The sequence below is a fragment of the Balaenoptera acutorostrata genome, chromosome 7, assembly GCF_949987535.1.
Source record: "Balaenoptera acutorostrata chromosome 7, mBalAcu1.1, whole genome shotgun sequence".
Classification (NCBI taxonomy): Eukaryota; Metazoa; Chordata; class Mammalia; order Artiodactyla; family Balaenopteridae; genus Balaenoptera; species Balaenoptera acutorostrata.
In genome coordinates, this window is record NC_080070.1 from 50486078 (window position 1) to 50507802 (window position 21725).

Genomic DNA, 21725 nt, shown 5'->3' on the forward strand with positions numbered 1-21725 from the left:
CACACCAGGACACCACTAACTTGCCTGGTAGAAAAATCACTTTGTGTATATTGAGATCCAAGACAGGAAGGGAACAAGCAGGCTGCCTCCCTCTAAGTAATTTTTTAAATTTGATAGAGAGTTTTTAAAATTTGATAGAGAGATATTCGGAACTAAGAAAATATCCCAATAACTTGATCACTAAAGATCCACCACAAAGCTCAATAAATAATTCAGGCCTGAAGCCCTTCCTTTGCGGGGTTACCAAGTTAAAGAAGCAAAGCTTAATTCGAGATGCAACCCAAAGCCTTCCCCCCAGTGCCGTCCCTCCCAGACAAACCTTCTTGGGGCTCCTCAGCAGACAAGATGAAATCTTGTCTCACCATTTTTGGTGAGGAGGGACCTAGCTGGCTCTGGCAGTCTGTGGAGCTGGGGCCCTTCCTCTGCACGCAGGGCTCGGTCTCCGGTGAAGTGGGGAGAGTGAGGGAGGAATGTGGAGCTGGCCTTGGCCGCGGTGTGCACCGGGAGGCAGCTGCGCCATGGCCAGAGGTGAGCTGGCACAGGCGCTGGCTGGTGGGGGCTCCCCGAGCTGTGTTTTCGTTTTTCCGGGTCTGGCTGGAAAACAGAAGAGGAACGAAGCCTGGGCCAAGAGCAGGGCGGAGGCAGAGAAGAAGAGTCTGTAAACACCGCCCCAAAAACTCCACAAAGGCAGCAAAAATTGCTGGGTAACCAAACAGAGCCAGAAACAGGAGGAAGTCTAAAGGAAAAGGGAATCAAGAGTGAGGGGAGGTGGGCAGTGGGCCTTTAGGAGCTGCCTGGGTCTCCAGGCTTGCATGGCAGTTCTCAAGATGGCTAGACTGCAACTTTCAACTTGACCTTGGCCTCCAGCCGTGTCTGACCTGTATGTAAAACAGCCCTTAAGTCCTCAGGAACTGGGGCCTCAAACCCTACTCTGTCTCTTTGTCATCATGAGTTTTACAATGCCACTTGGAGGAAGGAAGGGGGGCGAACGGGCCGGAAAAGTAACACAAAAATCAGGTCCCTACAGAGGCTGGTTCTTTAGTCTGCAAATGGCCAGTCAGGGAGGAGGTAAACTGGGGGCAAATCAATATTTACCCGGAGCTACTAAAAAGGCAGGAGGGAAAGGGCACACTGGGTATGTGTATGGCGGGGGGGGGGGGGGTAGGGGTCATGGAAGGTTTTATTGGGCAACACTTGCATTGGGCCGGGCAAACCTGGGATTAGGGCGGATAAAAGCCGGAGCCCAGCCTCGTTGGTCCGGACACTTTGGGAAGACCAGGAACCTTAGAGAGCAGACCAGGGTGGGGGTAAGGGGTGGGGATATTCGTAGTGCCCTGATCTGAGGGCTGAGTCTGCAAGCTGAGACAGGAGACAGGTCCAAGCCTGGCTGCTCACCAGTCTACCGGGGATGGAAGGGAGTCCAGCACTCTTCCAAACTCTGATGCTCTGGTGGAATGCACTCACGTTCACTTTGAATGCATGTTCCCTTTCTGGGCATCTGACCAGCTCACAGCATCCACAATCGGAGGTGAAAGTATGTGACCCGAAAGCGACAGGACCCCCAGAATCCCTCTACAAAATATGGCAGCTGCTTGCCTCTTCCAGCACCAACACCCCACTGTGCTCTCAGGAAAGGGTCGCATTTCCCAGGCACAGAGGAATAAAAGCTTCTCGAGCTGGTTCATGGCCAGAGGAGGACCGGGCACCCGCTGCAGGCTGGAGACAGTGCTCTCCCCAGTCCTACTTGGGGGGCGGGGAAGGTGTGAAGTGGCCCCAAAGAGTCCCTTTCTCCTGTCCCCAAACAGAGTGTAGTAGAGAGTGCCCAGGTGCCTGGAGAGTCAGCTCCGGCCCAGGCTCTGTGAAGCCTCATTAAAGCCCCAGAAGGGGGGCTGAGTCCCAGCTCAGCACCCAGCTGGGGCCTGTTCCTCTTAATCTCCTTCCAAGACAGACCAGCCTGGCTGGAGATGTGGGAGCACTGAATAACGGTGCACAAAGATCGCTCTCTCCATCTCAAAGTCTCTGGAGGAGGAAGAGTTGTTACTGGGAACAAAAGTGAGGAACAGTCTGTATATAAAAGCGTGAGTGTGTGATCAGAGTACACTTGGGAGTGTGTGTGCGTGTGTCCGTGTGGGTGTGATGGGTCGTTCTGAGCATATGGGCCTAAATGTGAGTGTAGGAGATTGCCCACCAACACTGTGGACAGAGAAGGGGAGGAAGCTTCTATATGTAGTCCAAGTTTTCCAGTGGGATGTCCTGGGACCCATAAGCCAGGCGCATCCACAAACGCCCCGCCACGGTTCCCCCGGAAAGAGAGCCAAATCGCGACGCTGTCGAAGCCGAAAGCGCAAGTGTCCGTGCTGGTGTCTCGCTGCAGAAAGAGGCGCGGATACCTGGAAAGAAAACAGCGCCGGAGGCCCCAAGAAACACCCAGCCTGGTCTACGCCTCGCTATTTTACCGTCCCCAGCCGTCCGCAGATTTACCTGACCTGTTCCCACCGCCTCAGGTCGCAACCCAACATCTCGCCCCATCCCCTCCCCGCCGTACGCTGCTCCGAGCCCCACTGGGAGAGGGGAAGGGAAGGGGAGCTGCGAGGAGGTCGCTCTTCCCTCCCGGTCCCGCCCGCCCCGTCCTCCTCCCCCTACCCTTCCGCACCCCCCGCCTCTCCCGTGGGTGAACGGTGCGCGGCCGCGCGGCGGGCGCTGGCGCTGGGGACCTCGCGGGCGGCGGCAGGGACCGCGGGTGTACAGAGCAGAGCCGGGGTTGGAGCCGCCCGCTTTGCATACGCCATGGGCGGAGCGGGGAAGGGGGGGCCCGGGCCAATGGGCGGCCGCCTGGCGCGACCCCGCGGGGCGCGATCCGCCCCCCTCGCTCTGGCCCCGGCCCCGCGCCGCGCGCTCTTCACTTCTTGGGGGCTTTTTAAAACAGCGCCACTGGGGTCTTCTCCATGCGGCTCGTGCTATGACAGCCTCCGTGCTCCTCCACCCCCGCTGGATCGAGCCCACCGTCATGTTTCTCTACGACAACGGCGGCGGCCTGGTGGCCGACGAGCTCAACAAGAACATGGAAGGGGCGGCGGCGGCGGCGGCGGCGGCAGCGGCGGCTGCGGCCGGGGCCGGGGGCGGGGGCTTCCCCCACCCGGCGGCTGCGGCCGCGGGGGGCAACTTCTCGGTGGCTGCGGCGGCCGCAGCGGCCGCGGCGGCCGCAGCCAACCAGTGCCGCAACCTGATGGCGCACCCGGCGCCCCTGGCGCCCGGCGCTGCGGCCGCCTACAGCAGCGCGCCCGGGGAGGCGCCCCCGTCGGCCGCCGCCGCCGCTGCCGCCGCCGCCGCCGCTGCAGCAGCGGCGGCGGCGGCGTCGTCCTCGGGAGGACCGGGCCCGGCGGGCCCAGCGGGCGCTGAGGCCGCCAAGCAGTGCAGTCCCTGCTCGGCGGCGGCGCAGAGCTCGTCGGGGCCCGCAGCGCTGCCCTACGGCTATTTCGGCAGCGGCTACTACCCTTGCGCCCGCATGGGCCCGCACCCCAACGCCATCAAGTCGTGCGCGCAGCCCGCCTCGGCCGCCGCTGCCGCCTTCGCGGACAAGTACATGGACACCGCCGGCCCCGCGGCCGAGGAGTTCAGCTCCCGCGCCAAGGAGTTCGCCTTCTACCACCAGGGCTACGCGCCCGGGCCTTACCACCACCATCAGCCCGTGCCTGGCTACCTGGATATGCCGGTGGTGTCGGGCCTCGGGGGCCCCGGAGAGTCGCGCCACGAGCCCCTGGGTCTTCCCATGGAAAGCTACCAGCCCTGGGCGCTGCCCAACGGCTGGAACGGCCAAATGTACTGCCCCAAAGAGCAGGCGCAGCCTCCCCACCTCTGGAAGTCCACTCTGCCCGGTAAATGGCGCCCCTTTCTCAGCCCCGGTCCTCCGGTTCTGCTCCAGCTTCTCCTCCGCTCGCTCCTGGGTCACCCTCGTGCCCCTCTGCTCTCTCCCTGGCCTGTCCTAGTGGTGCTGCACCCCTGGGAGCCCGATCCCGGCTGGCCTGCACTGCCCTTGATTTGGGCTGGTCCTGGCTCTCCCTGGGTGAGGGATAGCTGAGAAGAAGCTTGTGGGGACCCTAGCTGGCTTCCTTCTCCCTCTGCGCCCCGCCCTCGCCAGCCCTTGACATCGACTCAAGTAAGGATGGGAAATTGACCTGGAAATGGTTCACCAAATTGCCCGTATTCGTTCTCTCAAAAATCATTCAGTGTAGAAACGTCAAGTGTTGGGGCTTTGGGGAGACAGCGAGGAATCAGGGCATAGAAGTGTTGTCCCCTGAGCCTGGTGCTAACGTTTGGGCCAGGAGATCAAGCAAAGCCCACTTCTGTGTGGGCAGAGTGGCCTGGGCTGGGGTGGTCATTGGATCCCTGGGCGATTTCATTTCAGTGCAGAACTAACCACCCTCCCCACTGGCCCTCCAGATTTTGGCAGAAAGACTGGATTGTACAGCATGGCAAAGGGTTGCCAGTGCCCGGTTGTGCAGCCGGGCACTGCAAGGCGGTGTCTCAGATAGAGCTGTTGCCTGTGTCCTGGCCTGGATCTGACCCTTCTGTAACTTGCCTTCTTCCCTATTTTCCAGATGTGGTCTCTCATCCCTCAGACGCCAGCTCCTACAGGAGGGGGAGAAAGAAGCGTGTCCCTTACACCAAGGTGCAATTAAAAGAACTCGAACGGGAATACGCTACAAACAAATTCATTACCAAGGACAAACGGAGGCGGATATCAGCCACCACGAATCTCTCCGAGCGGCAGGTTACAATCTGGTTCCAGAACAGGAGGGTCAAAGAGAAAAAAGTTATCAACAAACTGAAGACCACTAGTTAATGGATTAAAAGTGGAGCTAGAGGGCAACTTGAAGAAATGCTTCAGAACTCGTTGCTTTGTCCAGATAATGATTATAATGCTAATAATAATTGAAGAATGGGAAAGAGAAAGAGAGATACTGGCATTTTGCTTTCCTAAGGGGGATCTTTTTCTCCTGTGGAATCTACAGTTCTTTTAAAACTTTACTTTAAGAAATGGTAAAGACTGCCAGTTCTCCCGCCAACCCCACCAGACCGTTAAATGACAAACTCTAGAGTCAAACATCAACCCTGAAATACGCAATTTCAGATAAGTTACACATTTACTGAAATCTTGTAAGTATTTATGTGACCGTTATATTTTAGGACACTATGTTATATGATAATAATCCGAAAGTTGGTTACAAATGCAAGAGGCTGTTGTAAACATATGCTTGTCCTTGGGTCACCATCACCATCCCCTTTGCATGTTAAGTGACTGCTCAGGTAAATCTTAGTGAAAGTCCTACCATTGTTGTATATTCTGCAAAACATGTCATGTATAGATTTAGAAAGGAAAGGAGAAGAAGGTACTGAAATAATGATCTTGGACTATTTACTATGAAGGGGCAAAGGGAGAGAAAGCTCTTCCGAGGATCATTTGTCTTGGTAGTAAATACAACCAGCTGAGTGAGCCTTTGAGGCTACAGGGGAACCCCAGGTTGGGAATGTCCTTCTGATAATAATTTTTACTTGCTTATGACAAGATTTTTTGTGGCATTTCGACAATATTTTCCGCCCCAATATAATCTACTTTTCAAAGGATTTGATAGCTTTAAAAAATATTTAAAGCAGCAGATAATTCACAGAATTCACTTTGTGTCAGATCTCCTGAGAGGTCCTACCCTAACATGGTGGCCTTTGGTTTGAATACAATTAATTTTTCATTTAAATTGATATTTCCCAATACTTACTAAACATATTGCTGGAGAAATAATTTTCCTTTTTTATTTTTTAGAAAAGTCAGAATGGAAATCCATTCCCCTGAGACAGTTAGATGTTTACTTTCTATATTTTGATCTATTAAGGGATTAGTATTTTTTCCTTGTTTATTGTGTTATGAGACTGCATTAGAAAGTTTAGGGATTCATCTTCACAGCACATCTTTAATCAAGCAGTTATTTCAACCAGCACATTCATTTTGTTCATATTCACTATAAAATGCTATCTTGTAAATAAAGACATTCAGCACACTGTGAAAATGTATTTGTGCACCTGCTTTTCAAATATTTCTACTAAAAATAATAGTAAAAAAAACCCCAACTTAGACCTGTAGATAGTTGATATAGTGGTATTAATTATGTTAATAAAATAGTCACTGCCATTAAAATCTGAAGGAAATACTCGTTATTTTCCTATGCTAAACATGCACTGCACAGAAAGAAAAGGAGCAGGTTTGTCCTATACAAACCAAGGACCATTCTTTTCTATTATTATTCAGTTTTGTTTTGTTTTGTTTTTTTGGCTACAAATTTTTCAGGCAAAAGGAGAAATCCCTCACAACTAAAATCCTAAAAATTTAGATAAGTGCTTCAAGAAGGTTAAAGTGTCAGGTATTCTAAAAGGGAGAGAAAAGAAAGGAGGAAGAGATAATATAAATTCCCAGGCTCCCTGTGGAAAATGAAAACCAGTTGTTTAGTATCAGCGATGCCCAGGCTGTCGTATTTTAAAGTCTGCTGTTGGGTCTGCATGTGTCTGAGAGGGCAGGTTTTGATATTTGTTGAAATGACAGGACTAGGAAAGGCCTTAAACCTTGACCTTGATGAAAAAAAGACAATTTGTGACCTTGACTTTTGACAGCTCATGAATTGGCCTCGGCTGGATTAGTAGATCAAGGGCGCCACCTCGCGTTGACAAGCTTCCTTGTAATTCTTCAGCTTCAAGGGAATCAAAAGGTCTTACCTCCTTGACTCCTTGTTTTAGAGATTTAGTACTCATTTCTTTGGCTCCAGATGGAGCAAATTTGAATATATGTAAGTTATACATGTGCCTGTATATATGTGAATATATATCATATGTGTATACATGTATGCATTTGCATATCAGTGCTTGTGTGTGCTTGTATATGTATTTTTAGAATCTGTACAGATGTAGTATCATTAATTACTGATGACCCAGGATGATATAATTTAAGGTGATTTCAAGAGTTCAGGTACAAAATGTACCTTACATTGATGAAGTTTTGCTCCTTTTCTTTAATGGCCAAGTTTGATTTGTATTCACAGTGGCTTGCTCTGCATCAGATTTCTGCAGATCTGCTTGTAAGCTGTACATTTTTGTTACAGTCTAAGAGGTGTTCTTAAATAACCATTCTTTCTTGGCCCTCACCCTCCAAGGTGGTCTACCATCCTAATTAGAGCTATAGGGGAATCTATACGGTAAATAAAAAGTTTCAGATGCCTTTCTAACTCTAGAGCTCTAGAGTTACATTTCAGAAATTCAAAGAAACTCACCTCTTAAGAGGTCAGTATGGAGAGCTTAAAGATCTCATATCTACAAAATGACCATAATATGGATGCAAAAGGAGAGTTATCCTGGATAGCTCAGAGTTGAGTGCTGCGCCTGGGTGGTGTGCAATCTTATACTGATGTTTTCTAAGCTGCCATTTGATTTATGGAAGAAATATATACATTTAATATTAACAACCACCATCAAAACTATACTGGTAATAACAATCATATCTACTACTTATTGACCCCAAACAACACATCAGATGTGTTTAGAGTCATAACTAATACATATGTATGTTTATATGTTTAATATAAACATAGGGTGATGTGTTTTGTCAGAAACATGCTACGCATATATGTATTGAAATGTTGGTGGAACCAGGATCCTTAGGGTGCAGAATTTCAAGATGAGGTTAATTTTATCTTGATGTTAGAGGAAAGTAATTGTGAACTGAGTAAACTTATTCATCATTTTATGGAAAATAATATTGGTTGGTTACAAACCTGGCTGACGGAAACCTCTCCAACTTGAAGACTTAGAGCTCCTTTATTGATGGAGACTTATAGAAAGAATCTCTAAAGCTGTCTCAAAAACAGCATGGTCTTGAAATGTACGCATGGAATGGTCTTGTGAAGTGCAATCAAATTTTGCTGCCCCGAGGATTTTCACTCCACTTGTGGGAGCAAATGAAAATGATGCTTCAGACCAACCTCCGCACATCTTGTTCCACAGCACTCCGTTTCTAAATGAATTGCCATCAAGCCAAAATAACAACTTTCCCCAAAAATGTTTAAAGTGGTGGAAAATCCCCTCAAAGCTGGATCAAACTGTGTGTTTACGAACAGCTCCAAAGGGGACTCTTCTGTTGATGGGGGATATTTTTCTTTAGATGTAAGAAATATTCTGAGCTTCAGGCCTAGGAAGGAGGCCAACAGCAGCTCTACAGCCGGAATACCACCCCTTTCACAAGCCATCGCCACTGCAGGAACTCTGGGTAAAGTAGTAGTTTTCTTTTTTTTTCTCCCTTCAGCTTTTGAAACTAATGACAGAAGATATTTCAGAGCTTTTTTCTCCCTGTTCTGAAACAGATGTTGATAATGTTGATCTTACCTCTTACTTAAAATTCCCATGGATCTACCAGATAACCTGAAGTAAGCATGGATTATGATGGCTCCCCAATACCCAAATAGCAATTAATCTGAACCTTTAGAAAAAAGACATCCAGGAGGATGCCAGCCACTATGTAGGAATAATAACACCGAACACTGGGATAGTGTTGTTGAATAGCTGATTCAAGTATTTTTTTTTCCCTAAAAGGGACACACTTTCAGAATAAGAAATTGTAATATGGAAACAACTAGACACTGTTTCCATCTATTAAATTAGCAATGATTTTAATCCTGTAATGGCCTGTCATGTGACCATTTTTAAAAAATTGTAAATATGGGACTTAAGAAAAACTACTTTTTCCATCTGCTCTTAATACTGTCAAATTTATTGAGGTATTTTAAGTGGATGATTGTAAAACGCCACTTTGCATTTCACAACTATTTATGCCTGATACAGAGCTTAAGCCATCCATTTAAGTTGGGTTTTTTTTTTTGAAAACAGAAAACAACTTTTTAAAGAAAGGGGGAGAAAATTATTCTTTTAAAAAATTCAACCTAATTGAGATATTTTCTTAAAATTCACGAGGCAGCGAAATTCAGCTGAGGATGATACATATGTGTGCGGGTAGCTAATGACACATTTCACCGTATGATAATACATGTGCGGATTACACCCTGCTGAGTGTGTTTGGAGGGTTTGGTGAAGATGCGGCTACTCGCTTCCTCTCTGCGAATTCCCGAGTTTCTTTCGGAGGGGAGACGGAGCCTGCCCGGGACTGCTAAACTCCAGACCCAGGGGGTTCAGAGGCGCCCTTCCGGATTTGCGAACCTCTATGGAGGAGACGCTAGGGGCTTGCTGATTTATGCGCATTCCTTTAAAGTTGATCGAATGCGTGTCAGCAGCCCAAGACCTGGAGAATCAGAGAAATGTGCAGCGAGTTGCTCACATCCCATTTTTCATAAGCAAAGATGTAACGTTATCCAAGAGGCCTGGGGAGATTTATGCCTCAGTTTTAGGACACGCACACAATAATTAAGTTTTCATCCGCCAGGCCGCCGGGTCAATAACAGCCGGCTTCATTCTTTATGAAAATACCCACTTTCTGATCGGCTGCTTCAATCCTAGCGCATCTGCCTAGCGCCGACGAATGCCTGAAAGGTGTTTGCTATTTTTAATTTGATTTTCAAGGGAAGAAAAAAGACGCTGGCACAGAAAAGTGCTCCGTGGAAGCAGCCAAGGCCTCGCCACAGTTGATTTCATTTCTGCCTGGCTCCGTCGCGCCGCCGAAGAGCTGGATCCACCCGGCAGCAATCTTCACAACGGGGCCTCGGAGATGTGCGAACCTTTGCGGGCGGTCGCGCAGCGGCGCGGGGCCTCCCCCAGGTGCAGGGACGGGGACGCGCGGGAGAAGTACCGCCGCGGACCTGGGGAGCCGCTCGATGCCGCGCCCCTCGGGGGCCGAGGAGGCTCGAAATCCTCCGTGCGTCGGGATGAACTCTCTCCTCAAAATGGAGGCTCAAAGCCTTAGAGAGCCGGCCTCGCTCGGACGGCTTGTGGGCCGTAGGGGGCGTGCAGCAGGACATTAGGCAGAGGTCAAGGCCCCGACGCCCTAGGCCCGCGCCGGGCGGACTCCAGAGGCCCGGCCACCGCGCCGCGCGTCGCCCCGCAGCTGCAGGCTGACGTCACCGCCGCCCGCGCGGGCCTTCGCGGGTCTCTCTAGGCGTTATTTGATGAGGACAAGCCGAGTCAAACGAATGTTTTGTGCGGGTGCCCCTTCTCCGCCCCGCCCCTCCCTCCCCATGAGAATAATCGGGTATTTAATCTCTCCCGGTCTTAATTCTTGGCAGCGTGGAAGGTGGTTTGCAACGGGAAATAAAACTTGACAGGAGCATTTTCTCTAAAAGGGGTTCTGAAACGGGCTGAAAAGAAACCGTGTTTTTCTCTACCAAATACTTCCGCTTTCTGAGCCCCGGCCTGACGGGTGGGGTGAGATCCGAGGGAGCGGAGAGCGAACGGGGCACGCACGGCCACGTTGCGGACCCGTGCGGCCGCATACGGGCGCCCCGCGCAGTCACGGGTCTCCGCCCGGGCCGGAAAGCAGATTCGGCCTCGCTTCATCCCGCGCCTAGGGCACGCTAGGCTCGGCTGTAGGCCCGGCGCCGCCCGCAGCCCGAGGCCAGGACCCGGCGCACGGGATGTTGGCACAGACGGGGGCCCGGCTGGCACCCACAGTAGTACCCTGGCCCTGGCTGAGGGCGGCTGGGGTTAAGTGAAAAAGGAGGGCGCGGTGGGGGGCGGGGGGGACTTAGATCGCTGGGCTTAAGCTCTGAGGCTTTTGGCCCAGGGGAGTTAGGGACAAGAGCTCGCAGAGGCGACGGTGAGACCGCTGCTGGGAGCTTTGTTCCGGCTGCGGGTCTGCGGACACTGCACAAAATGGAGGGGGTAATGGCGGTGAGCGGCATGCGTTGTCCGGGCTGCTATTGGGTGGGAGAGGTTGGAAAAAGCAGAACCCCCCTCCCGGCAGCTCAGAGAGCGCCCTCCTCTCGCGCCGTTAAGGTCAAGTCCTGCGCGCCATGGCTGTCTCCATGGTCAGGGCCGGTCGCCGCGGGAAGGCGCAGGACACACAACTGGCCGGCTGCAAGCTGGTTCTGATACTCTGGGATCGTGGACTGGAGGCAGTTCTTTCTTGGTTACCAACTCCTTCGCCGCCAGCCGTATTGAAGAGGAGCTCCCGCAGCTAGGGGTGGCCCAGGCTATGTCCCCGTCGAGTCCTGGAAGAGCTGAGCCTGCGGAAGCCTAGCCGGGGGGAGAGGCAACGCCTTCAAGCTCAGGAGAGCGGACGCGGCTGGATCCGAGTCGTGAGCTCCGGTAGAAACAAGGGACCTGGCAGGGGCAGCCGGGCCAGCTGGGCATGGAATAGAATAGGGAAGCAAGGAACCTGCTGGGAGCCTCTATTGAGGTCCCTGAGTCCAGGTCCGCTCCCTCAGTGCATGGCAGGCCTTTGGTGAGAACTTTGATGCTCTTCTTCTCCTGCCTAAAATATGGGCCAAGAAGTGAGGTGCATTCTGCCAAAGGTAAAAATCCCTGACTTCCAGACCCCAAGAACCCCCTCACTGTGCTGTGGAGGGGTCGAGGCCCCTTACTTCTGCCCATAGCCTGCTTGCAGCAGGTCACCGCATCAGGTGTAGTGGTCAATCGCTTAAACCTGGTCTGCCGCCGAGCTTATTGCTCCAGGTGAATCACAGAGGCCCTGCAAACGATTTCATCTTTTTTTTTTTTTTAACAGAATACAGGAAAGCTGAGCTTTATCCCTAGGGCTGCATGGGTGGAGTCTTGAGGCGACAGTAGGTAGAAGGATTGTCCGTGGACAGGTACCATCACAGAACTGCCTATCAGGGCACAAAGGGGAGACTCCTAGGGCAGGGTTTGACTAGGCGGGGGCTCGCTCTTCTCCAGCCTGGAATGTGAGCCATGGATCGAGGCTGAGTAGAACCGGAGGAGCCTGGGGAACTGCCCTAGGTGGCAGCTGCAGCTTGGGGTATGGGAGCTTCCTGTTAGCCGCAGCCGTGCAGACCAAGACCCGGAGGACCAGAAATGGCCTTCTGGTTGAGCTGCCGTCTTTGGTCCTCTTTCTTACAGGTACACTTGGCTGGGGCAACCCAAGCCGTTTGGGCCGAAGTTGCGGGGAGAATGGAAGGCAGACACTGGGAGCCAGGGCTTTGCCCTTCAACCCCCACCCCCATCTGTTCCCACTCAGTAGGGGAAAAAATTCTTTAATGAGTCCACAACAATAAAAATAAAAATAGTTCTTCTCAAAGGAAGTAACCCTCTTTCTCCCATCACTTTGGGACACACAAAACTAAATAATAACCAGATTGCTTGGGTGTCTGAGACCCTCTGCTAAACCCTATGCCCCACCCCTCAGTGGCCAGTGGAAGGATGTGGACTTCTTCAGATCTTTAGGGACCTTGGAGATTGAACCTGTGAGTCAGATAAGAACCAACCATAAGGTCAAGTTCAAGGCATTACCTGTTCCCCTGCTTTAGGGAAGGGAGGAGGAGCTTGTGGGTGGGACAGGTGCCTCTCCAAGCCAAGGAGATAAATTAACCCCTGCCTCCACCTAGTAGTGATAGAAGGGGGTCTCCTGATATTTCACTGAAGCTTCAGTGCCTCCTCTAGACCGTGCCTGGAAATGTGATTAGTTGGCCATGATCTGCCAATAGACGGTTTCCTAAGAACAAATTCTAGGAGATCTCCTGGGCTTCCCAGACAACCCATCTCCCAGGCTTACCATGGAGGACAGATGTACCTCCAGGAGATCTCCCACTTGGAAAGAGAAAGCCCCCAAATGGCGGCCTGGCCTCCAGCCCCGTGAAGGGCTTGATAGCCATTTCCACCCTGGGTCCTCCAGCTGGCTCTTGCACCTGTGTGCAGTATGATCACAGGGGTTGAAATGTTCTTTTGTATAGCTTTCTAGAAACAGGTGTGGCATTTAGGGACAGAGGAAGGTAGGGGCTCAGACCAGCAAGAAAAAGCAAAAAATTTGGTGCTCTATGTGATCCACAGATCAACAACTGTTGATCTTTGGGAGTGAATTTTGGTTTGTCAGGTGGGCCTTACCCCTCCCAGGCCGGCTGCCATCCAAGGTTGCCAGGCCTACAAAGCAGGAGCTGAGTCCTAAGAAGAGAAGGAGGGAACGTTGATGAGAGAGGGAGGGAGAGAAAAAGAACCTGGAATGGAGTATTCAGAAGAAGGAAGGGAGAAGTCCAGTTCAGACCCCTGGTGGAGGCCTGAATTGGGGGAGAGTCAGGAATTTAACCAGCCTCCTTTCTCTGTGCTTTCCGAACTGAGTGCCCTCCAGTGGCACCTCAGCTCTTGCTCAGCTTAGGGGAGGTATCGGAAGAGGCGGGAGGCCGCAGAAGGGGAGACTCAGCTGGAAAGAGGCAGGAGACCGGCAAGCAGGAGCCGCAGGGAGATGGAGATGGATGGCTAGGGAGGAAACAGAGTGAGCGGACAGCCTGATGTTGGCATTCACACTAAGGGTTATGCACTGAGCAGTCACAGGGCTGCAAGTGGCACGGGGACTTCAGGTTCTCAGATTCCAGGACAATGAGCCGCTGCCAGAGGCCAAGCCAGCCCCAAAGAGAGAAGAGGGCAGGCTAGCAGCATGGCCAGTTAGGGTTGGGAACCCCGGAGTGTGGAGGCACTCCCTGCCCCCCAGCTCTATCCTCCCTCAGAGTGAGCGGGTGTTAGGCTGCCTATCAAGTGATGGTCCTTTCTGCTCACATCCCTTGAATGACTCTGCTGGAAACGCCCCCAGCACGACAACACTGGTGCACACTAACCGTGCCAAGGCTACCCAGCCTGGGCACTGCCAGCAGGCACCCTCTGGCTGCTGCCCAGACCCCTCGGCTGCAAGAAGAAGGGGAGGCGGCAGTGCTGGGCAGAGGCATCTGGACACACTTTATTCCCATATCCCGCCTGGGAAGGCGCGTGGAGTGCAGGGCTCCCGAATCCCCGTCACGGAGCACTCAGCCCGCCTGTCAAGGAGGGTCCGGGAGGTGTTGCAGAATCCCCCAACCCCCCACTTTTAGGGCCAAATCAAATGAAGTTTGGAAAGGCTTGGTCTGCTTTGCTGAGCAAATCGCCTCGTTAGCCGTTTCCGCCTGACAAGGCTGGCTCCGGCGCCAGCCTTCTCCTCTCCGGGTGGCCATCTCCAAATGCTGCGCGGGGAGCAACGGGCCGGCCCTGCGAGGGCTGCCTGGACCCTGAAGTTTGGAAAAACAAGAAGAGATTGAAAGGGCTCCCTCCCTTCTCCGCAGACACACACGCACTGTCAAGCCGCCGCCACTTCCTGCCTTTGTTTTTCTTCCTCCAAAACATTTTTGGCCTCTTGCATTAGCTGCTGTGGGGCTCCGGGTTGACGATAAAAGGAAATACACACTGAAGACTGTTTTCTGGAGATGGCCTCACACTGTGGAGCTCCTGAGAAAGAACAACTCATGGGAAGCCAGTCTCCAGGGCCAATGTCACAGCCATGCCCATCTTGGACTCTTCAAAAAATGCAACTCGCACTTGGCCTTCCAGGGCAGCCTTAGTCCCCCCGGTCGGGTGTTCTCTTGAGCCGGGTGGGCTCAGCTTGGCTGTTGGGCCTCCTGCAAAGCGGAAGAGTCAATTAGGTTCAGAGTAAAGTCAAAACCAAGGACCCGAAGCTCTGCCTCCCCTGCCTCCCCAAGATTTGGTCTGATCCTCAGAGCTGCACCTACCTCCGAATAGCCCCCCCAAAAACCTTCACACCGCCAGTATGTTCCAGGCAAGAGGGGCAGAAGCAGGCAAAGCTGGGAACAGTGCGCAGCACTGAGGATCAGAGCATCCGCCTCCCGTCCCTGCCGGGGAACTAAAAGCATTCGCCGCTCCAGGCGGTTTCCCTTCTGGCATCAAGAGCCTTTATCCTCATCCATCTTCACAGCAACGCCCCCACTCACCCCCTTCCAGGCTGCAAGACCCTCCCGGCACCCCGCTTTGGTTCCGCTGAATTGCCCTTCCAGCCGCTCCTAGAGTGCCTTCCCCTGCCCCAGCCTTTCCTCGGGAATTCGCCTTTGTCTCCTGCAGACACCCATGGGATCCAGACTGACCAGCACCCTCTCGGCTTGGCTCTCAAGAACATGGGAGGCACTAGTTCTACGGAACGGCACATATCCCTATACCAACCTTTCTGTGGTGACCCCCCTCTCCCTGGCACCAAGGGGAAAACCGATCTAATGGGGAGAGGGGCTGCGTGCAGCTAGGGTAGGTAGCCTGGCGTCCCCCGCTGGCAGGCCACTGCAGCCGGTCTGCTCAGGCACAAGCTGAAGTTGACTGCCAACACTGCTATAAAACCCCAGGTCTGTCTAGAACAGTTTTTGGTTCTCCTAGACGCCCCCGGGTTCAATTATAGTCTTAAAAGCCCTAATACAAGTGCAAGAATTTGTTTGCCTTCACCCAGGGGCAGGGCAAGCCCCGCAATGGTGGCGCCTTTGTTATGGCAAAGTCACTGAAACCCCTCAAGCATTCCTTTTGTTCGAGGGTCGGGGTGGCGGGGACCGGGTGGGCTGCTGGGAGAGAGTTTGAGAGCCAAAATCAGTCAGGGAATGACTTAAATACTGCTGTTTGCAAACCTCTCCTTCTCCCTTTTATATTCAGTCTTCAAGAAAGAGATGCTGTGGAGAAATAAATATTTTGCCTTGTTGGTCACCGCTGGAAATAGAAGTTTTTTCGCTGCAGGGCAATCCTGTAACTGTGATTCCCAGCTTTAGGAGGTCTCAAGCTGCCCTTCCCAATGACCTTCCTTCCCACCAGATCTTTTCACTCACCCCGATACTGCCCTCTGCACAAGCCACAGTGGCCAAATATGTCAAGCTGGAGATGCACAAATAATTTCAAGTTCAGCTCTCAGGGATTCAAGGGGCATGGAAGTTCTTGCAGCAAATCCTGAATAAAGCGTTCATTAAACCAATGTGTCGGAGTAGTTTGATTTGTGATACGCAAGCCCTGTAAAGGAGGGGGTGGGTAGGAGCCACATAAACATAAATGCTAATAAATTAGTGTACTCCACTACAGAGTAATTACTCGATATTATTGATATTTACAGCGAGTATTCAAATGCAATGGTGGGCCATCATTTAGAGAAAATACATAATGAGAATATTTCTTTTCCAGTGCAGTACACGATTAGATTTTGTTATTGTGTCAGTTACAGTTAGCTCAGCAATAAATAAATAAATCGATGTTGACACTTAAATACCAAAGATCTTAGAGGTTATACTCTAAATCTCCCCAAGATACATAAATACCTTTGGCTATTTCCTGGATGGGGAAAGGGAAAAGGTTATTCTTTTTCATTTTTCAACTTTCCTTCAGCGACATCGAGTTCCTTCCAAGAAGATAGGTGTGGGGAGGCCTCAGAGCTGGACCCCTCCCAGCGCCTGGCCCTGCCTGACTGCTCTATGCCCTCCTCTTCTGCTTCTCCCAAACATTGTTCATTCAGTCCTGCAGGATGGCAAGCATTTTTCACCGTTTCATTTTTTTTTCTCTCCTCTTCCCAAGAAAGCTAGACTCATACTAGCTGCTATGGCCTCTGTCTCTCTCTTTAGCTCAAACCTAGCCTTTTCAAAGCGTTCTTTTCACCCAAGGTGCTGGGAGGTTCAGAAAGACGTCTCTTTTCTCTGGCATTGTGTCCCTTCTGTGGGATGAGTAGCGGGAAAGGCGCCGAGCCTTCTGAGTTTCTGTCCTGCACATCCCTGGCTCTCAAGCTTTGCAGAGGAAAGGTGGCGTGTTACCCCTTTCTCAGCCACGGCTCCCTGGCCCTCGCCCCCTGCTCACTGCCCCCACTCTCCCTACAGCTCTGGAGCTCAGCTGTGGGCTCCCGGAAGGTGCAGCATACCCAGGAGAAGTCTCCTTGGATGTCAGCGCCTCTAAAGCAGCCCAAGGCTCGCCTCAATTCCATGGTTCCCCGAGTCCTCAGCTCCAGAAGACCCGGCAAGGGGGCGGGCGGACCAGTGCGCAGCGGCGCAGCTCCCACGCCTCTGGCTCTGCGGTGTCGCTCCGAACCCCGGCAGACAGCGAGGAGGAGCGGGTTTCTCCAAGGGCAGGGCGTGGGGTGAGGAGGCCGGCAGGGAGAATGAAAGGGAGGTGGATCCCGGGTGAGACGAAGGGCTTTCCGGGACCTGCGGATCCCTGACAAACCGCGGGGGAAGCCGCCCAGGTTGTTGGCGGTTTAGGGACGGAAGGCACTAAAGCGCTTCGGAAGTGACCATGAATGCGAGCGTGTAATCAAGTCACCGTGCAAATCGGGCGAGCCACGAGGCAGGCACATCCACGGCTGCAAACCCTGGCCCGAAGGGGGTCCGGCCAAAGTCGGAGGCAGAGGTGGTTCCCAAAGCAAGCCTGTGGGAGGGGGACAGCCAAGAAGGAGGTGCGAACGCGAGCCTCCAGGCGAATAGATTCCAAGACCACGCACGGGCCACGCAGCGACGAGCTCCCACCCGGCCACCCCCAGCCTGTGGCTTCCCTCACCCGGGGAGTGGTGGGTGGCAGGAGTTGAGCTCTCTCACCGCCCTCGGCGCACTCGAGGGCCAGGACCGTGCAGCTGAGCACAAGCAATTGGCACGGGGTAGCACCCAGCCTCGCCGCGCGCTGGGAGGCCCCCCCAGCCAACATGAGTTACACCGGCGATTACGTGCTTTCGGTGAGAACACCGAGTGACGATCTGTTGCTTCCCTTGAGGTGGCTACAAAGAAAGGAAGCCGGGGGCGGGGGGGGGGGGGTGGAAGAAAGGAAAGGAAAGGGGGGGAAGGCCCGGACTAGCTAGCAGCTTGTCAATTTCAACATCGGGTCACATGACCAGCACCTCCCTGCTAAGGATGGGGATAGATTTCCACGTCAGCTTACGTCTCCAAATTTCTACTTCACGGATCCGCTTCAAAGAGGCAGCTGCAGTGGAGAATCATGTTAAGCTCGGCTACTGCGGAAAGCCCAAGGTAGCCCAATGATGGATTTTGATGAGCGTGGTCCCTGCTCCTCTAACATGTATTTGCCAAGTTGTACTTACTACGTCTCGGGTCCAGATTTCTCCAGCCTCCCTTCTTTTCTGCCCCAGACCCCGTCTTCGCGCCCAATGACATACTCCTACTCTTCCAACCTGCCCCAGGTCCAACCCGTGCGCGAAGTGACCTTCAGAGAATACGCCATTGAGCCCGCCACTAAATGGCACCCCCGCGGCAATCTGGCCCACTGCTACTCCGCGGAGGAGCTCGTGCACAGAGACTGCCTGCAGGCGCCCAGCGCGGCCGGCGTGCCTGGCGACGTGCTGGCCAAGAGCTCGGCCAACGTCTACCACCACCCCACCCCCGCCGTCTCGTCCAATTTCTATAGCACCGTGGGCCGAAACGGCGTCCTGCCACAGGCTTTCGACCAGTTTTTCGAGACGGCCTACGGCACCCCGGAAAACCTCGCCTCCTCCGACTACCCTGGGGACAAGAGCGCCGAGAAGGGGCCCCCGGCAGCCGCGGCGACCTCCGCGGCGGCGGCGGCGGCAGCGGCCACGGGCACGCCGGCAACTTCAAGTTCGGACAGCGGCGCCGGCGGCTGCCGGGAGGCGGCGGCGGCGGCGGAGGAAAAGGAGCGGCGGCGGCGCCCCGAGAGCAGCAGCAGCCCCGAGTCGTCTTCCGGCCACACTGAGGACAAGGCCGGCGGCTCCAGTACGTATAAAGGCAGCGCCCTGCGCTTTATGAAAGGGGAGTTGGAAATCTAGCGCAGCACCGCTGTTAAATTTTTATATGCTGTTTTATAAGCATATAAGGTTTATGAAGGGCCTTTAGGTTTCCCCCAACAAAACTTTGTTATAAAAGGCGGGATCACGTGGCGAGTGCTGAAATTGGCCGTGAAATACCCACCGGCCAAGGCATGCCTGCAAAAAAACAAAACAAAACAAACAAAAAACCCCACACAACTGCCTTTTCCCCTTTTTTCCCTTCTCAGCTCCCAAGCCCAGCAGCTCGACCCCTCTCGGGACCAGCTCGGGGCTGGGGAGCCGGAGGTGGGCGCCTGTAAATTCCCCTTGCAAGGGCTCCGGAGCCTTTGATAGCGAGGTAATCCGGAGATTTTTATAAAAGCCATGTGTTGCGCCGGGATTCCAGTCCCGGCCGGGATTCAAAGACATCGCTGTTTAACGATGGCGCTAGGAGCGTGTTTAACAGATAAAATAGCCCGCTTAGCTCGAGTAATACATTAAAAGAAACAAATTAACCCAAAGTTGGTCTTTTTGTCCAAAGGAAGCCATTTTCCTGTGGCGCGGTGGCAATTACGTGCTGCCTTCTGTCCGACTGCATGTTACAGTTGTTAGTCAATCTGTCAAAAGCGGGTTTTTTTCTTTACTTCTGGTGGAGTTTTATTGAAAGGGGAGCAAGTCGAGCCTGCCCGCAGCTCTGAGAAACCCCTCGTTCCTCCACCCTATCTGGAATAGCACCCCTGCTCTGCCGGGGAACCAGGATGGCTGTGTGGCCTTGGTCCTCAGGAAAGGCCCAGGGTAGGGGGCTTCCGCTGCCACCTCCCCACCTCGCGGAAGCCAGGAGGCTGGCCGGGGAGGCAGGAGCTGATGGCCAGAACTCAGGCTGACGAAGACCCGGCAGCTGCCCCAGATGTTAACGAGGGCCGAGTCCCGCCGCAGCCGGGAAAGACTGGGGCTGGGGCCGCCTTTACTGCCTCGGGAACCGGCCGCCCAGGTGCTGGAAGGTGAAATGTCCGCGGGCGGGGGGCTGTTTGTTTAGTCTGGCCAGGCTGTAGGCAGCCGGCAACCCCCGCTCGCTGCTTTGAAAGCGGTTTCAGCGGCACAAACTCGCCTGTTGCAGTGAGGAGCCCTCCTTTCTGCTCTGGGGCAGAGTAAGCAGCTTCCCTGGGGGCCTATCTAGGGAGCTGGCTTTTATCTGGAGCTGAGCCTCCGCCGGCAGCTTCTCCCCAGCCGGCAGTAGGAGCCTGAAGGCAGGGACCTGGGGGGACCTTGATGGGGCTTGGGCAGGGCCTCCAGTCCCTGGGGCCAGCCCTTTTCCTCCACTTGGGGCTCTGGGATGGATTGCAGCCGTCACACCTGGCTCTCTCCCTGCCTCTTTCTCCCTTTACAGGTGGCCAACGAACCCGAAAAAAGCGCTGCCCCTACACCAAGTACCAGATCCGGGAGCTGGAGCGGGAGTTCTTCTTCAGTGTGTACATCAACAAAGAGAAGCGCCTGCAGCTGTCTCGCATGCTCAACCTCACTGACCGTCAAGTCAAAATATGGTTTCAGAACAGGAGAATGAAGGAAAAAAAAATTAACAGAGACCGTTTACAGTACTACTCGGCCAACCCGCTCCTCTAAGGCTCCAGCCAACTGGAACTGGGTGGGGGGCTTCATACACATGAGATTATATGCAGATTTTGACCTTGACAAGGTCAAGGCACGCGGTGACTTTTGAAGAAAGGCGATGTGCAAGAGAGGGGAGGCTACACGGAGACAGCCTGGAAGGAGGCCGCTCGGGACGCTCCTGGGCATCGGTGGTTAAGATTTCTAACAATAATTGGATTTGGAGAGTTGTGCATCAAGGAGAGTGAATGGTTTGGGGCCCCTGGTGGTTCACTCTTGGAGACTGCAGAGCTTCGGGTTGGGTGTGGTCCCCATCAGGGACTGGGCCCCCTCCAGGCCCCCTGGAGAATGACCCCGACCAGGGACCCTCCACATGGAGCCTGTCCACTTCCAGGACCCCTGCGTCAAGATCTCCAAACCCACTTCAGTTTGGGAACAGGAGCAGAAGGAAGGCGGGGGATTCCTAGATGTCCGGATTGGGGCGCCTTTCCAAAGCCAATGTGAAAGATGACTGGACTAAGAGGTGGCTGTGAGGTGGGAGAGGGCTGCTCATCCTTGAGGGAAAAATAATCTACTATTCCAGGTGGCATTAGGGGCTCTCCACCCCCTCCTAGCCACTCACCACACGGTCCCAAGCCTGAGCTTCCAGCAGTCGACTTCTGCAGCTCACCTAGTTTTTCCTACCGATTAGGGTGTTCGTCCTGGCCTGCCACTCTGGCCTAAAGCCTGGTGGCAGAGCAGACCATTCCCTGAGGTGGAAGACATAAAAAAGCCGAGAGGCTGCACCCAGGCCACTGGCCACCAGATCCCTGCAGGAAATGCCTGTGGAGTGCGGCAGCTTGGCAAAGTCTACAGCACACTTAAATCAAGCTTGGATTTGCTCAGCGGAGCGGGGGAGCAGCAGAGCAGCGGACCTGGCCAGCGGTCCCCAGCGATGAGGGGCTTGAGCCCCGCAAGCACCCAGTTCCCACGCCATGCTCTGCCCTTCACCACCCCAGAACTGAGCTTGGAAGCTTCCAGCGACCTTCCAAGAGCTCGAGAGTGATTTGGAATTATTTTAAAAGATAAATATTATATATATATATATATATATATATATTTCCCTGAAAGAACCAAAGCAAATTTTAAAAGATGCAATGTAGAGGGGGAAAAAAGATGAAGAAAATATTTAAAGGCTCTATCTGTTTACAGTGTTCCATGGTTAAACTCACTCACTGCTAAAAATATTTGAATGTACGCTTCATACAGGGATGGTGTTCAAAAGACTTGTAAATAAAGGAACTATAATCTATTTTGTTTGAATACTTTTTTTTTTTGCCATTAGTTGATCACCTTTGGGGTATTGGAGGGGATGGGAAGTGTGTCGGGAATGGTCTTTTTAATTTCTTGCAATATTTGAAAAGTGTTAAGGAGATGCTCTGAGGTTGTT

General features: G+C 53.1%; 2 protein-coding genes across 2 annotated transcripts; both read left to right on the forward strand.

The window, feature by feature from the left end:
- The first annotated feature begins 2894 nt into the window (after positions 1-2894).
- Positions 2895-6973, forward strand: HOXA13 (homeobox A13). Its single transcript, XM_007171534.2, has 2 exons — positions 2895-3875; positions 4599-6973. The coding sequence occupies exons 1-2, from the start codon at positions 2960-2962 to the stop codon at positions 4841-4843; spliced, it is 1161 nt and encodes a 386-aa protein (XP_007171596.2). The 5' UTR covers positions 2895-2959; the 3' UTR covers positions 4844-6973.
- A 10789-nt stretch (positions 6974-17762) lies between these two features.
- Positions 17763-21587, forward strand: HOXA11 (homeobox A11). The gene is made up of 2 exons (XM_057549765.1): positions 17763-18659; positions 20079-21587. Exons 1-2 carry the CDS (start codon positions 17948-17950, stop codon positions 20309-20311), a joined length of 945 nt encoding a protein of 314 aa, XP_057405748.1. The 5' UTR covers positions 17763-17947; the 3' UTR covers positions 20312-21587.
- Positions 21588-21725: the final 138 nt, after the last annotated feature.